The 15,916-nt window shown below is 44.4% G+C and overlaps 1 protein-coding gene across 7 annotated transcripts in view; it reads right to left on the bottom strand.

The window, feature by feature from the left end:
• The window catches only part of WAPL (WAPL cohesin release factor), a 56,126-nt gene extending 42,342 nt beyond the window's left edge, over window positions 1-13,784 (bottom strand). For 4 of the 7 annotated variants that reach the window (XR_014948490.1, XM_015866005.3, XM_085553893.1 and 1 more), the window contains exons 1-2: window positions 13,651-13,784; window positions 10,257-10,780 (exon numbers count right to left, since the gene is read on the bottom strand). Coding sequence is in view for 5 of the 7 variants with exons in the window: in XM_015866005.3 (XP_015721491.2) it covers window positions 10,257-10,758 (502 nt within the window). In the remaining 2 variants the exon portion in view is untranslated. Of the gene's footprint in view, window positions 1-10,256; window positions 10,781-13,062; window positions 13,263-13,295; window positions 13,565-13,650 lie in introns of those variants that run through there. The other 3 variants (XM_015866006.3, XM_085553890.1, XM_085553894.1) reach the window with 3 other exon arrangements.
• Between the last annotated feature and the right edge of the window lie 2,132 nt (window positions 13,785-15,916).

The raw sequence follows: 15,916 nt of genomic DNA, 5'->3' as shown, positions 1-15,916 counted from the left end.
GAAAAAGAAAACACAAAAACACAGGGAATCTGCTTACAAATAAACTAACAAACCTCATGGACACAAATCTGTCATTTTACAAACTCCCTGCTGCTACAGCGTCCCAAGAAGCATGACAACCCTGTAACACACATATGCAAACATGTTCTCTAAATTCTTAAGAACAAAATGGAGTAAAACTGAATGGTGACATTCCGGTGAGCACCTCCACAAGGGATAGCTGGTCAATCCCCTGTCCTCTCATCAGCACAGATAAATAGCAGGCAAGCACGAGCTCCTGTAACTATTCACTGCAAACCACTCACCTACTGCTAAAGGTGCACAGCACCACTGATCCTAATTATCTACTCCTGATTGTAAAAACTACCATCTCCATCTGTGTTGGTTATTACAGCTGAAGCCAGCGGAACCGCAGGAAACTGCAGCATTTCAATCTACCCACAGAAGCAAAATGCACAGATACAAAAAAAAATTGGGGAGTATTAAATGTGTATGATTAGATACTCTGCGGTTTAGAAGAGACAGTATAATTTGTCTAATTATTTTAACCGCAATTAAGCTCTTTCGGGGTTCATGTGACAGGAAAAATAATCTCCCAAGTAATTTTGGATCAGCAGTATCACATAACAATATAATTCACTGGTCTTTCTTCCAGGTGTTAGTTCATTTCTAAGAACCGTAACAACGCACTCATCATCATTTGTTTGGTGTTTAAGTCTCTAGAACTTAATTACTAGAGCATGAGAGAACCAATCTAACCAACTGTGGGCAAAATAAGGTTACAAGATAAAGGAATAATACCCCCGCATATAACCCTGTGCTTTATTTTATGGTCTAGTATAGAAACGTAGGGATGTCTTAAGAACTGCCGATGAATATAAGCAGTGCAACTCCTGCTCCTTCTCACTGAACACACTGAGATGTTCTCAGTCAGATGCAAACGACCCAACTTCAGTTTTAGGTATGTGACTACAGTGATTAATCTCCCAATCAGTTTTGATAATCACTAGACACAAAAAATCAAGTTCATGTATTGCAAGATATTTGAATTATATTTCTCCAGATACACTAAAACATTCTGGATGTGTGAACATAACCGAGTTCTCCAAATCCCACTGCTATTCCAGTAATATTCCAGCTTTTCCAACAATAACTTTCAATCACTGAACAAACTCAAACCTAAAACTTCATAATTTAGACTAGATGGATATAAAGTGAATATTTTGTTTACGTTTCTTTGTCAAATACATGCTTAACATAAACAGGCAGTTATTAGACACATGGTCTAAATGCTAGTCCATATATCTAACCAAACAGGAAAGGCCTTGTAGTTACAGTGACTAACTCTAGAGCTACTGCTTGTCTTTTCATTTTAAGGTCATGTACAACAACCTCCAGTATGCTTCTTACCTTCCATCTTTTGTTAGATATTGTCTTAAAGTTAAATTAATTTAAATTCTGTGATTAAAGAACAAAAAATGAAGTGCAGTAGCTCTTCCAGAGCAAATGCCAAGCTGGACCAGTTGAGCAGGACCACTGATATTAATGCAAACCTTGTCTTACCGTGGGCAGACAACTGAAAACGAGGACTGAAAAATCACTTTGTTCACATGGCTCAAAAACTATCAGAGTCATTCATGCAAAACTTTCTGTCTGGTGATTCTGGAAGGCAATGAAGATGGAGAACCCCAGAAACTACCTGAAAGTGCCTGAGGAGAAGGTGGGGGCAGAAGAGGAGAGGACAGGAGCCACCTCAGGAGCTTGCAGCGTTTCCAGGATTTCTACCCATCTTCCTACACGTTCCATTAAGACAAACTACAGCTCCTTAGATTTTTGCCTGGACAGCTTCAGAGACCTTCATCGGAATTTTCATACAGCTCCAGCTGCTATGCTCGCATATCTCCTATGACACTACAGAATATTTACAGTAACAACACTGTACTGAAACAACCAGGTGTTACACATCCAGCATTAGGGTACAATTACGGCACCATCCTCGTTCCTGCTCACAGTACACCAAAACAGTGTTTAAAGCTGCACTAATTCCAACTTGGTCACAATTTGCTCCAGGCAGGGCCTAAAAGCACTAAGCGTGCTAATGCAGAAAGGGAATTACTAATAGCATCTCCCACCACTTCTCACTGTCTATCTGACATTTGACAAGGTATTTCCTACTCAACAAGGAAAACTGAAGTTCTGATAAAAGCTCAAGTCTTGCCAGTAGCTCCACAACCTGCAAGAGACAACGATTTCTCAGCCTCAATGTGTTCAGCGTACAACATACACCAAGACACAACCCTAAACAAAGGCGATGGAAAAAAATCCTTTTGGAAACCTAACAATCTTGTTGGCAAAAATACCATCACCCACACCAGACATCACCAAACGGTGGTTATACACTAACCCCACCCCAGCCCCTATTTCAATTCAATCTAATTTCCAATTAACTTATAAAACTATGCAGCTTAGCTCCAAGGCTGAAAACATCAATTGCAACTCCATGAAATCAAAGCATCATTTCCAGTCCAACACCAATTGCCTGAAGTCAAACACTATATCCTTTGGTTAACAACTAAGCAGCAGAGCTTTAGTGCCTTGCTGTCGTTTAGAAGTTACTCTCAGGCCGGCCTCTCAGTGTAACTACAGAGACTCCTGATGCAAAGTGCTGCTCAGAAGAGCTGCAGGGTAGCAGAGCACTGACCCACCTGCAACTCATAGTGCTTCACTGCTCTAAATAGGATTAGGCACCCACTGCTAACTGCGTATTGTCTATAGGTGTGCAGAAAGAGGAGAAGGTAAAGGAAGAAATGAATCAATTCAACTCCATCCTCCACAGCACTTGTAATAGCAATGCATCTGTAGCATCTCTCCTTAGCATTTGGAATTCAACCAAAACCAGCTAACTAGGACATAAAAGAAGGACAACCTATATTAGCCTTTTAACACTAACATTAAAACAGGTTAAGATGTCAAAATGCTAATACATAAGCAAAAATAATGTTTATTTCTTCAGTTTACTCTACAAAGTGCAGACAATATTAAAGTTTAGTGCTACTAACTTGATTTCTACGTTAGCTTTCTCTCATTTCTACCAGTTCTTGGTGACTACTAACCCACGTTTCCTGAAGCTATGGATGAAAGACGTACCTTCCTTCTCTTACACTGAATGGGACCTTATGCACCTTCACTGCCATGCAGGCACCTGGAAAAGCCTTCATTTTAAAATTGAAAAGACCATGATTAAATTGCTCTCCACAGGAAACTAATGTTCAGACTTAAACTAGGTTTCTTTATTATTAGTCACACAAATTCACAGAATTTATTCTGAATGCATAGATGTTAACGTTAGTCAAAGGCAATGACTTTCTTTCAAAGGGCAGGCAGGTGGCATGAATCCAACTTGATGCTCCTCTATTCCTCTCCAAATGACGCCTGACCACCCAGGCAGAGGCAAAAGCAAGAAAATGAAACATCAAAAAAGCAGGCAGGAAGATTAAAAGTGAAGACTGGCATCCAGGACCCAGCTATCTGTTATCTCTAACTACTGAGGGCACACAAACTAATGGGATCCAGTACATGAACAGAGCACTGACACAAGATGGAGGAAGCAGTTTGTGAGCTCATTATGAGCAATGCCTGATATTCCTCCATATTCAGGAACATTTATTACGGCTTAGTTATAACTCTAACCAATTTTCCAGAGCATAAAGCTACATCACTTTACAACTTGAAGCTGGCCAAGCTAAAGGAAAAGACTAATCTTCACCCGGTACTTGTATCATATTCTTCATTTCTGGGAAGAGAGCCCAACCAAGACATACAGTGTCTTCACTGGTTTGGACAGATTTACTAGCTGTAGAAAAAGCCATCTTCTTGTTCCAAATATTCAAATGAAACTCATTAGTTTCTTTCTTCTAACGTACGTGGGAAATCAAATATTATGGTTGGTAAGGAGAAAAGGTTACGGACTAAATTCCTTCTGCCTATGATTGAACAGCTGGCAAACTGAAAAAAAAAATGAAAAAAAAAATGAAAAGCTTATGCATATAAAATAAACAATTGTAAGAAATGGGCAAAATTTGCCACTTAGATAACATCATTATCCACTGATGCCCGCAAGATCTGTTAGCAGGCATAAACAGAGGATAAGATGCATAAGAGCCTCAAAAGATTAGGCTCTCAAGACCAGTTTCATAGCTGACACTCACTGCAACAGATAAAATTACAGAACCACCATCTCCCAAAGCTATGATTAAAGATTCCAAGTAATGCTCACTCTCTACACTCTGAATCAAAATGAGTTCCCCACTAAGTTCACATTCAGGCTGAACAGACAGTTTTGCTTCTTAGAAGCCGTTTTAAGTTCTACACTATTTTGCAGACTTCCATGAAAACCCAAAATCGATATGATTTAATTTATTGCTATCACAAAACGACATTCCTTAGAAATATTTTGTTTTTTTTTCCCTTTCATACACCCTGAACATGAAAATTCTGAAGTAATTTATACGCAAAGTCCAAATTTACTATTTTAATTACACCACAGCTCCTCATTTCAGCTGGTTACTCTAAACATACAGCTTGTTAGACACAAGACACCTTCTGGTTTCTTTGCATATCACCTGGATACAGCCATTCTGTTCAGTGATACAGCATTTAGTATCTAAACAGCCATTGCTTCAATACCTAAAGGGAACTTACACGCAGGAGGGGAGTAAACTCTTCAAAAGGGCTGACAATAGCAGGACATGGGGAAATGGTTTTAAGTTAATAGAGGGAAGATTTAGGTTGGATGTTAGGGGGAAGTTCTTCAATAGGAGAGTGGTTAGGCCCTGGAACAGGCTGCCCAGGGAGGTTGTGGATGCCCCGTCCTTGGAGGTGTTCAAGGCCAGGTTGGACGGGGCCCTGGGCAACCTGATCTAGTAAAGGTGTATGTTTGGTGGCCCTGCCAGGCAGGGGGGTTGGAACTACATGATCCTTGAGGTCCCTTCCAACCCGGGTCATTCTGTGATTCTGTGACTGCTTTAACTCAGGCACCCAGCACATGACTTGGCGGAGCTGGACAGAACCTGTGCTGGCATCTGTGAACCCTCTACACATCATATAGTGCCCGATGTTTCTGTCATTTAGTGATGCAAAACCGTCCTCAGGCCTCATGCAGCATGCTTCACAATCCTAATAGGAAAACAGATCTTCACTGCATAAACTCTGAAGTAAACAAGTGCATTGCTATAGGTTGCCAGGGCTCTGTAAGAAAAGCTCAGGCCAGCCCATGTGCTGGTGCAACACCCCAGGCTGGGGCTCCCCGCAGACAACCAAATCCCAAGCACCATACTATGGTTGCTTGCCTTGGATCTGTCTATGCCATATGACGTAAACCCTCACAGACATTTGTCCCTGCTGGGAAAGCAAACTACTGCCAGGCATTTGGAGAGGCTGTCACATGCTAACATAAAAACAGGAGCTCCTATCAGCCAGAGCAAAACTTCTTCAAAATCTTTACATTTTATTGGAAATTTCAGTCTTTCTAAGCAAGGGCGGGCTGACATAACCACATTCAGTTCCCCAAATGATCCCTTGCACATTAATCCTTTCTGTTTGCTATACTCTATATATGATTTCAGAGCCTGAATGAGCTGCCTCACATCCTCACCTCTGATGGAACGTGCAGTGGAACTGGCATGTTACTCTTCCCCGGTAACTGAGAAGGGCATCGCTCACTCGGAGCAGCAGGAGAAAGCTGACCCAGCAGCATAACTGCTTCCCCCTTGCAGGGAAAACAAGACTAAGTGTCACCAGCATCACAAGTAGCTGGCACTTGCTAATAAATGCTTGTTTCCACCGTTACAAGCCCTTCTGAAAACAAAGTAATGAAGCATATCGTAATACAGCAGCACTAATAACCATTAAAAATGCATCCTTAGACTATAAGACAGTCTGGCTTCAAACACCATCCATAAATAAGTTGAAACCTTTTACCGAATACAGTTGCAGTTTCTTAAATGAAAACATGAACTAACAGCTTGGAGTTGAATAACATTTTCCATGCAGTTAATGGTACAGTAGCAATACAGTACTACAGATCTCAGCAGTTGGAGCCTGAAATGGCTGCCTCACCAACTGCTTCCTACTCCCCTGCAAGCCAGGCCAGCTGGAGAGGTGCGTGTGTTAGCATAGCAGGCTCTTCCTTCTGGGAGCACCCACCTACTCTTCTGAATGCAGACAGTTCAACTTCTTAAGAATGAGAGAAGCTCATGTCCAGGGACCTTCCAACACTCAACCAGAAGCCTCCTTCACTAACATGTTCTCAAGCACTGCTAATTTAGCAAATCAATATACACGCTGAAACTTAACAATACTTAACTAAGTATAACTATACCATACTGAAACTTAACTAACCCCATGTATAGGAGAAGGGACAACTCAAACAGAAGGAAACGTAAGAACAAGACAAGAGAGGGCTGGGGGATGAAAGTTGACTATACACTCTGTAGAAGCACAGCCACCTAAATAAGCTTTGACACGCTGAAGTTCTACAGGTACACACCTTCTGCCAACCTTTCCCCCTCCCAGCTATAGGTTTCCTAATGATCTGAGCCAGCCAGAGCACAGCTGCAGTTCTTTTTAATCATGGCTGCTACCAGCTGTCTCCTAAGACAGCCAAATGCACAGGCCTCATTCATTTCCCCCCAGCTTTTTTGCTCCGTTTTTGGACAGAACACAACATAACCGAAATTCTTCCCAAATAAGTAAATGAAATACATGAAACAACCCTGCAAAAGGAAGATAAGGTAAGATCGCTAAGTCTAACTATTATCTTTAATGACCGTGCCACTGTTACACACAAAATAGAAGCTATGAAAGAATTTCAAAGGCGCTGACAAATCTTGTTGCCCAATGTAATTTTAGTATTGTTAACCTTGCATTTGAGAGGCTGAAACTTAGCTCTAAAGATAGGGCACCCCACCCACACAATCAGGATGCAGGGGCTTTGCAGACACATCCACCAGAGCGCTATCAGGACAGTCCACAGGGAACAGACCCAATGGCTCACACTATCTTCCTCTCAGAACAACCCTTTTCTGCACCTTACCCTCTCTATTCAGTCCCTCGTCTTTCTGGGTGGCTACGCAAAGTTAGGCTCTATACAGGGCAAGTCATGAAGTGGTTAAGCAAAATTGTACCACATTCTCCTGCATTGCATAAGCTGAAGTTATTAAGCAAGAACGTATTTGTCATTGAGATTTGCTACTGGTACATGCATGAGCCCCAAGTGAGAAACAGGGGCATTACGAACTCCTGAGAAACACCTAAGGACTTTGCAGCACACAACAGCCACATTTGTCCTCCTGGTTCCACTGCAAGTCTGCCTCCCTCATACAAAGTTCACCTGCTAATGGCTGTATTGGTGCATTTCAGCTTGATACCAATTACCATTGCAATTATTTTCTAATGACTCAAATCTCTTCCCAGCTACCACGTTCTTCTACCTTAGCAAAGGTGACCTAACAGTGGCTGTTAATACTGAACGCTCTTCTGCTATTTCTGAGTTACCTAAACTACTATCTGCAAATTGCCTCTTACACACAGGATTACTGATGGACATTCCTCACTCTGCCTTAAGCCCTGATCAAGCAACAGAAGGGAAAGATTAGGAGAAGCCTTCTACCTTAAGAGCTTCTCAAAGCCCTTCAAATGAGATTGTTACAACTCCAAGCCGAGGGCTGTTGGGGTAAAAAAAGACCAGTCATGCCACTTGAAATAAAAGATAAAGATCCCCAACCGCATCACAAAATAAGTTGCACAACCATTGAAATAACAACAAAAAAAGAATCGCCTTTTTAATACCAAATATTAGTTAAAATTAACTGATGTTGCATCACTTTTGTTTTAACAAAGAAATGAATGTTGAGGCAAGGAAGTACATCTGGAGCAAAGTTAGGCTGCAGTGTAATTCTCAGCTTGCCAACAGCCACAGTTTTCACCTTATTCGAGCATAAGGATTATGACACGATGACAGAACATTCTATCAGAAAGTCCTGAGACCTCGGCTCATCTCTTAGCTCAATATCATGCCAAGGACTAGTAAAATGCACTTAAAACAAGCGCAGCACGAACATCAGCACCTATATAACCTAGTTTCTTATACTAGATATACACCACAGTATGTGGGTTAAGGTTGAGCTCACATTGCAGTCTCTCACAGTGGGATTATTAACACTGTTCTTTCTTTTTCTTTTCTCTTCAGGAATGGTAGAACTTGCTGCCCCCAGGACCTATAAGCTCTTTGAACAAGTTTGGTTGAATGTGGTAGAGTGCAAGAATCACCAAGGAGGGGAGAAGGATTATGGAGAAGGTAAGGATACATAAGCAGTGAAGTACATGCACTACACAGCTTAGGACAGCACAGGGCTATAAAAAAATTAACCCTCTTCAGGTCTGAAAGACAGCCCGGTACCATCAAACTTCACTTAATAATCAGTATGACAAAGAAGCTTTTGAAGTAGCCATATTTATACTGGCTGACTACGCCACTATCTCTAATTGCTCAGTGTTCCCGGTGACATTTTCAGGCACCACGTGTTTATTTTGGTTACTACACACAAGCACAGTATCTGCTTAAACTCTCCAAGTTTCATTTATATTACCTGTCCAAAATAAACACTGTCATCAAAGTTACAGCCTGGATTTTCTTATACTTCAATACATTTTCATTTGAACTTCATTTCTCAAGAAAAAGATTGAAGGAATAGGATTCTACATACAATGAAGGGAAGATTAAACTGCTCACAAGAACGCAGTCTGAAAGAAGAGCATTGTCAGGCCAGGATGCGCCTTGTCCCGCGCTTTCTGGCTGATCTGCAGTCAGTAACAAGCACATCAGTGAAGCACGCCAGGCGAGCAGACGCTCAGTAGTTAAGCAACTTCCCCTAAGTTAGGGCTTGTTAAGGTCTGTTCTCCTGGCTTTTCATGCACTACGAAGTTTCTCTCCACAGCTTACAAACACTCTTTTCCAACTGGAAAAATACTTATCAAACAATCCTTCTACACAGAAGCCATTTAGTTCTACAACTTGCGCTGCTATCAGCAACCAGGAAAACTCAGCACACTCCTTATAAATACCCAGGGATGACTCTCTACCACCTCTGAATTCAAACTTGGAAAAACAAAGTGTATTTAGCAAATGAGAGTGCATCACATTTATGGATTAACATTCCACAGAAAACCACACAAAAACCAGAAATATTTCAGCAGGAAACTAAGAGTAAAACCGAAGTAAAGCTACATATTCCACCAACTCATCTGTCAAACTCAAGTTCCACCACCATGTCTTGGTTTTCTTTCAATAAGATTATCTCACAAAATTACTGAGCTGTGCATACCTTGTTCTATTTGGTATCCTTGTCTACTACATTACAAAGTGAACTCCAATTTCTGATCCCAAGGATAAGTTAACAGTATCTGAGAATTCAAAGTTACATAAGTACTTCTCATTAAAGTTGATTATGATAATCCAGAGCAAGTCAGTAGGTGTCAGCTTCATCAAGGTTCATCTAATGTGATCTTCTGCCCAATTTTAGAAGCTACAGTTTAATCAGCCCATTATGTGAAAACTTCTGATGAGATACAATGACATGTGATCTTGTTTTGTGAATTCCCTCTCTGAAGCATAAAGGTTTGGGTCTGGAAACAGCCCCTAAATAGGCTTAACAGAATTCTGCTTTACAGATGCAAAGCTTTTCACATACCCGTTGATAAAGATGTGGTAATTAAGAAAATTAACATACCTCTAGGCAAGAAGTTCAGAAGACTGCTTTTTCCATACAAATCATTACAGAGGCAGACCATGAGCTACATCTGTACTTGCATCAAAGTGACTGAGTACCTTCAATAAACCAGGGCCAGTAACTACAGACTAAGGCATTCTGCACTACCACCAACCCATCACGTACTTAAAAAGACAAAGGCACTGGGATCAGGGCAAATGTTTTTATCAAGCAGGAGGTTGTTATTCCATTCTCCTCAAGGTGGACTAACATATCGCATCTGAACTTGCAGAGGCAAGAACTAGAGTACCAACAAACTCAGCTCAATAAGCAAGATGTGAGATGTTGATTGGTGCTTTTAATTAAATAGCATATCCTATGAGATGCCCTAAAGTTTGAACACATAAATGATTTCAGAAAGCGCTGATTCTAGACGTACAATGCTAAAACCTGAACAACAAAGCTATCTGGACAGCTGAGTGGACGTACCTGCAGCTGCGGGTTTAGCACTGCTGCCTTTGCATTCTCCGTCTTCCGCATTTTTGCTTGTGCTCTTTTCTTTTATAGGAGGAGCAGTACTGTCAGCAGGTATTTGCTTGCTGGATGCAGTGTTTTCACCACCGTCTGGCTGATTACTTTTGCTGTTGGCTTCAAGTAGAGAAGCGAAGTCCTCAGACTGAGCAGCTTCATTTGGGTCCAGCTGGGAGGAGCTTTTACCCTGTGCCACATTCTTTGAAGACACGGGAAGAGATTCTTCGTCACTGTCAAACCCAAACGGATCCTCCGTTACCTCATCTTCAACTCGGGGTTTCTTAGGAACTTCGGAAATGTCTGCTTTGACGCTGGGCCTCTTCTGTCCCAATTTGGCCATGAAGGTGGTTTCCCCCCATTTCGTGCTAAGGGTGGTCCGTTTGTTGGAAAATACTTCGTCAAACTTGGAACTGCCGTTTCCCCCTTTCCGGCTGTAGGTCTTTCCAAATCGGGATGTCATTTTGGCTCCTGTTTCATATTCTCTGTTGGAAAATAAGGGAAAAAAAAAACAAATTCACAAACTTTTTAGCACAAATGACTGCAACACTACCATTAGTTTGGCCTACGAGCATCAAGCACCTACATGTAACGCAATATCACTTGCTCCATTCTACAGACTAATTCATCTAGATACAATCATCACTGTACGTCCCATGCTTCTGCAGCATCTCGTCTATTGTCCAGCATCACTCAAAGCTGAGTTATTTGCAGTATTTAATCAAGATACGGCACAATAAATCCTTATGAAATATCCCCTACCATACATTATTTCTGGTATTGATTTGTTCTAGCTTCGTATTTTCAAGCGCAGATGGCACAGATTTCATGAAACATCAGGAGAAAAAACACCTAAACGTGCAGCTCTCTGCTCGTACAGTAACGCTATATGCTTTCACACAGACTCTTCCCGTTTAAAGCCCTTCAGATATGAATTCACCACAAATAATGATGACAACTTCACCCCTCATTCTGCTCCTGCACTCAGGCTCGCGTAGCAAGCACGTGATTTGCAGATATGACATGCACGTTCCTGATCAGCATTGGTACACAACATTCCCCTGGAGTAAGATTGATTTGATCGACAGGAATGCGGAGACCCTTCTAAATCCCTGTCCAAGAGCATGGAGCCAGCTTATATGAAACAGCACGAGCCTCGATCATCTACAGGCTGTCAGAACCTCAGCCGGATCCACAGCTTGTTCAGCCAGAAGAATGAAGTTTAAATATAAACAAATTAAACAGGAACAAATTTAAACAGTTCCCTGCATGTGTTCTATTCCTACTTTTGTTCAACTCAAGAGGGAAGACGGACCAGTTTGTCGCATTTCGCCTCCTCCCCAAAACAAATACTTGAGCTATAGGGCAAATAGCAACGTAACACAAAACAAGCCTAACTTCTGTAAACCAGAATTTGTTTCTTTTTTTACTTCTCATTTTGGTCCACACATCAATAGGAAATTGGAATTCTTTATAGTCAGTCTGAATCTAATCGAGTACATCTCTCTGTCTGAAAGCACTCTCCGTTCTGGAGAAGAGGCTGCTAAAAAGGGGGGGGGGGAGGGTATATCTTTAAAGCACAGAATCAAAGAAATCCTACTTTCAAAGTGTCAACTGCCCTCATTTACTGTAAGGTCTATGAGAAATAGGCCGCTGAAGTTATTATGTGAACTATTTGTTAGGGAGCACTGCTCTTATTGCTGTTTCCCTGCATAAGCCGTGTGCTGTCTTTCCACCATGTTCTCATCTCCACCTGAAGTACCAGAGCAGCTTCTGCCAAAAAAAGTCACACCATTTTCCAGAAACATCACTCTAACAGATTGTTCTATTGACTGCCTCACTAACAACAGCCTCCTTCTACCAGGTCAGCTTTCCCCTATTACATGAACCAACTCATAAGGCCATCTTTTGAGCTAAAAGAACATCACGTCTGAGTTTCAGAACCAAATGGTGCTGCAGTGCAGAAGATGCCGGACAATCACTGAGGGAAAACTTCTCCTGGCCATTCAGCAGACGGATGATAAGGGCACATGCCCATCTACCTACCCTGTGTCTACTGGGAACACATTGGGATGGCTGAAGCCACTGGCAGCAGTGACTCTTCAGCCCACCTTCACCCTTTTCTCATTGCCACAAGCTGCTGTGCGCTGCACCCAACATCGCTGCTGAACCACAGCATTTTTCACTCCCCTGCAGATTGCTCTCAATTCCTATTTTCAGATCAAGAGCAAAACTAAGGTCTTCCCATCGGCAAACAACAAAACAAATCAAACTCGCTAAATTTACTTTGCTGATGTTCGAAAGTACTTACAACTGCAACACCAACATATTTTATGCAGCTTTTAAAACTACAGAAACAAAACAGACCGTTTAGTAACATCCAAATTTCTCTATCACTCTCACGCAGAAGGTCACGGCACTCCCCAAAAGCCCCCGTTCCTCCCTAACCTCTGACTCACGTATCTCCAGCACCTAACACTTTCAATGCCTGCAAAAACAGCCATGTATTTAAATAGCCGCCTGTGGTTTGCAGTTTCAAGGAGAAGCCTGCAGCACTCAGGAGGACCTCGTTTTCAGAAGAGTTACACAACACGGATTACGACTTTAATGGGAATAACAAGTTCGTCTCGCAAGGCGTTTTGAATCAAGCGATCAATACTCAAACGCAAACTCTATATAACGAAAAGAGGTTAACAGATGAGTATTGGGGAAACACAGACACCGCACGGCTCAGACTGGGGTTAAAGATCAGGAAACGCCGACGTACTTCCGTGTACCGGAGCGCCGCCAAAGCGGGGTTCCCGGCCCGTTACAGCCTCCTCCGCTCCTCGCTCGCTGCGAGGTGAGAACGGGGCCGACCTCCCCCCACCCCCGCCCTCCCACCCACCGTCGCTCCCGCTCGGAGCGGTGCAGGAGCCGAGCGGCCCGCAGAGCCCAGCACCGCCCGCCCGCGGGGCTCGGACCCCGCCAGGCAGCGCCGCCGACCGCCCCCACCCTTACATAAGCGGGGCCGGAGCCGGGCCGGGCGCGGGAGGCGGCTGACGAAATCCCACGGTGACAGCTCCTTCCCTCCTCCCCCCGCGGGGCTCGGCGGAACCGGGTCACCCCCCCGCCGCCGCCTGATGTCACTTCCCCTCCCGTCGCCCCCCTCCCCCGCCCCGAGAGCAGCGCGGCCCGGCCCGGCGCGCCCCAAGGCGGCCGCCACCCCCACAACCCCCGTCCGGCCCGGCCCGGCCCCGAGCGCTGCCCGCGGGACCCAGCCGGGCCGCCCCGGAAGGGACACGGGGCCGCCGGCTCCTCCCCGCCGGCTGCGGGGCCCGCTAAAGCCCGAGGCCTTCCCGGGCGCCGCACGTACCTCGGCCTCGGCGGTGGCGGCGGGGCCCGGGCCCGACGCGCTGCGGGCGGCGCCGCCGACGCGGCCGCCTCTCCCGCTCCGCCGCCCGACGAAAGGCGCTGCCCGACGAGAGGAGCCGCCCGACCGGGCTCCTCCGCGGCTCCCGCACGACTCCCGTTGGCGGCGCGGCCGTTAGGGCCCCCGGCGCCTCCTCCTCCGGCGCCGCTTCCTCCGCGCCGGAATTATCGCCGCTCTCGGGACGGGGCCCGGGACCATCTCTCCGCCATTTGCCCCGCTCCTTCCGTCACTGCGCGTCCCACGCCCGGCCGCCGCCCGCAGCCAATCGCACCCCGCCTCGATCAACCGACGGCGTCGCCGTCGCGCATGCGAGAGCCCCGTCGTTTCCGCCCCCTCCCCGAGCGGCGCCCGCCGGGAGCTGTAGTTTGTGGCGGAGGAAGGCGGCACGCGGTGCGTGTAGGCCTCAGTAGGCCCAACACATAGAGCGCCTCGCTCAGGAGCCCCCTTGGCTCCTTACTGCTAATCACAGTGGGCCCAACATCAACTCAGAGAGCAAATACTCCATAGAGGTCCCACAGAACAGCTACGGTGGGTGTAACTGTGGCCACAAGCACTGCCCAACATGAGGCCTACAGCCAGCAGGGGCATTGGTGCACACCTCAGACTGACAGTAGTGATACAGGCAGTGAAAACAAAGCCTTCAACAGCAAACAAGCAGAAGAACCCACCACCACCACAACCTTAAGGTGGTCCCACAACACAGCTGTTGCCACCACCACCACAACCTCATGGAACTTAAGGTGGTCCCACAACACAGCTGTCACAATAGCTACATCTCTCATCTGATAAAAGGTTTTCAAGCACATCAGCCACAGACAACATGAGTGTAATAAGCAGGAAGAAAAATAAGAGGCTGCTTTCATCAGACAGAAGAATTTAGGGTTGTCTCCCTAGAGAAGAGAAGGTTGTGGGGTGGCCTCATTGCAGCCTTTCAATACCTGAAGGGAAGTTACTCCCAGGAGGGGAGTAAACTCTTCAGAAGGGCTGACAATAGCAGGACACGGGGAAATGGTTTTAAGTTAAAAGAAGGAAGATTTAGGTTGGATGTTAGGGGGAAGTTCTTCACTAGGAGAGTGGTTAGGCCCTGGAACAGGCTGCCCAGGGAGGTTGTGGGTGCCCCGTCCTTGGAGGTGTTCAAGACCAGGTTGGACGGGGCTCTGGGCAACCTGATCTAGTAAAGGTGTATGTTTGGTGGCCCTGCCAGGCAGGGGGGTTGGAACTACATGATCCTTGAGGTCCCTTCCAACCCGGGTCATTCTGTGATTCTGTGATTCTAGTTCAGAAAACTCACTTTCTCTTAATCTTTATCTAATGCAAATTATTAGCCCACAGTATGGAGAAGCAAGATTATTTACAGGAACACCAAACAAAATGATAAATGGATTTTGGGCCTCTACTTGGCACCCATTGCTGTGTTGCTGGCTTCTACGTTTAACATCTAAACAACAAATATGCTGAATGTGCTCTTTAAGAAACTGTACAACTGCTGCTAGAGAGAGCAAAGCTAAAATGAACTGGGCCTCGTGATGAGAAACTCAAGTAGATTTCAAATAGGACAGAAGCAGCTGCTGTATTCCAAAGGTAATTTACAAGAGTATTTATACCTTCAACACTCACTCAGTTATTGGAAAGCAAATGAAAGTAGGTTAAACATTAAAATACATCATTTGAGCATAACAAGATTTATTTTTGTCCTCTGAGTATTGTATCAGAGCTATTAATTAGCTTGTTTAATCAGCAGGAGTAAAACAGTGCTCACAATTGAAACTGGTGTAGCTGTCCACTGCGTGAGTCTCAAGTCTTAATTGGTGACTAATGGATCTGTTAGAGAGAAAAAACAGTACAACAAGAGCTCAAAATACTTTTGGTCTCTGTGGAGTTATTTACAACGTTAAAAAAGTTATCCTGAGACCAGAAGAACTGAACAGGATGGTCAGAGCGAGGAAGTGAAACCAACCAAGTGAAACATTTTATCTGGTTTACCTCAAGTGTGCAAGCAACAACACAGAGCAGATAACCAAATCCCATCCTCTTTCAGGAGCACGTAAGTTTAGTTCTCGTAGAGGGTGGAATTCCACAGTCATCTTATTCCTTTTGTTGCCATCTCCCTTCACAAAAAAAATAAGAAGTATAAATCAAACAAACCAAAACAGCACAGAAACATTCACAAGAAACAAACTTCAATTTGGCATTTGCTTCAACAGGGAAA

The sequence above is a fragment of the Coturnix japonica genome, chromosome 8 (assembly GCF_054131305.1).
Source record: "Coturnix japonica strain WE chromosome 8, WE-NBRP24, whole genome shotgun sequence".
In the NCBI taxonomy this organism is placed as follows: domain Eukaryota; kingdom Metazoa; phylum Chordata; class Aves; order Galliformes; family Phasianidae; genus Coturnix; species Coturnix japonica.
The sequence above is the reverse complement of the archived record's forward strand: the minus strand, read 5'-3'. Positions and strand labels throughout refer to the sequence as shown.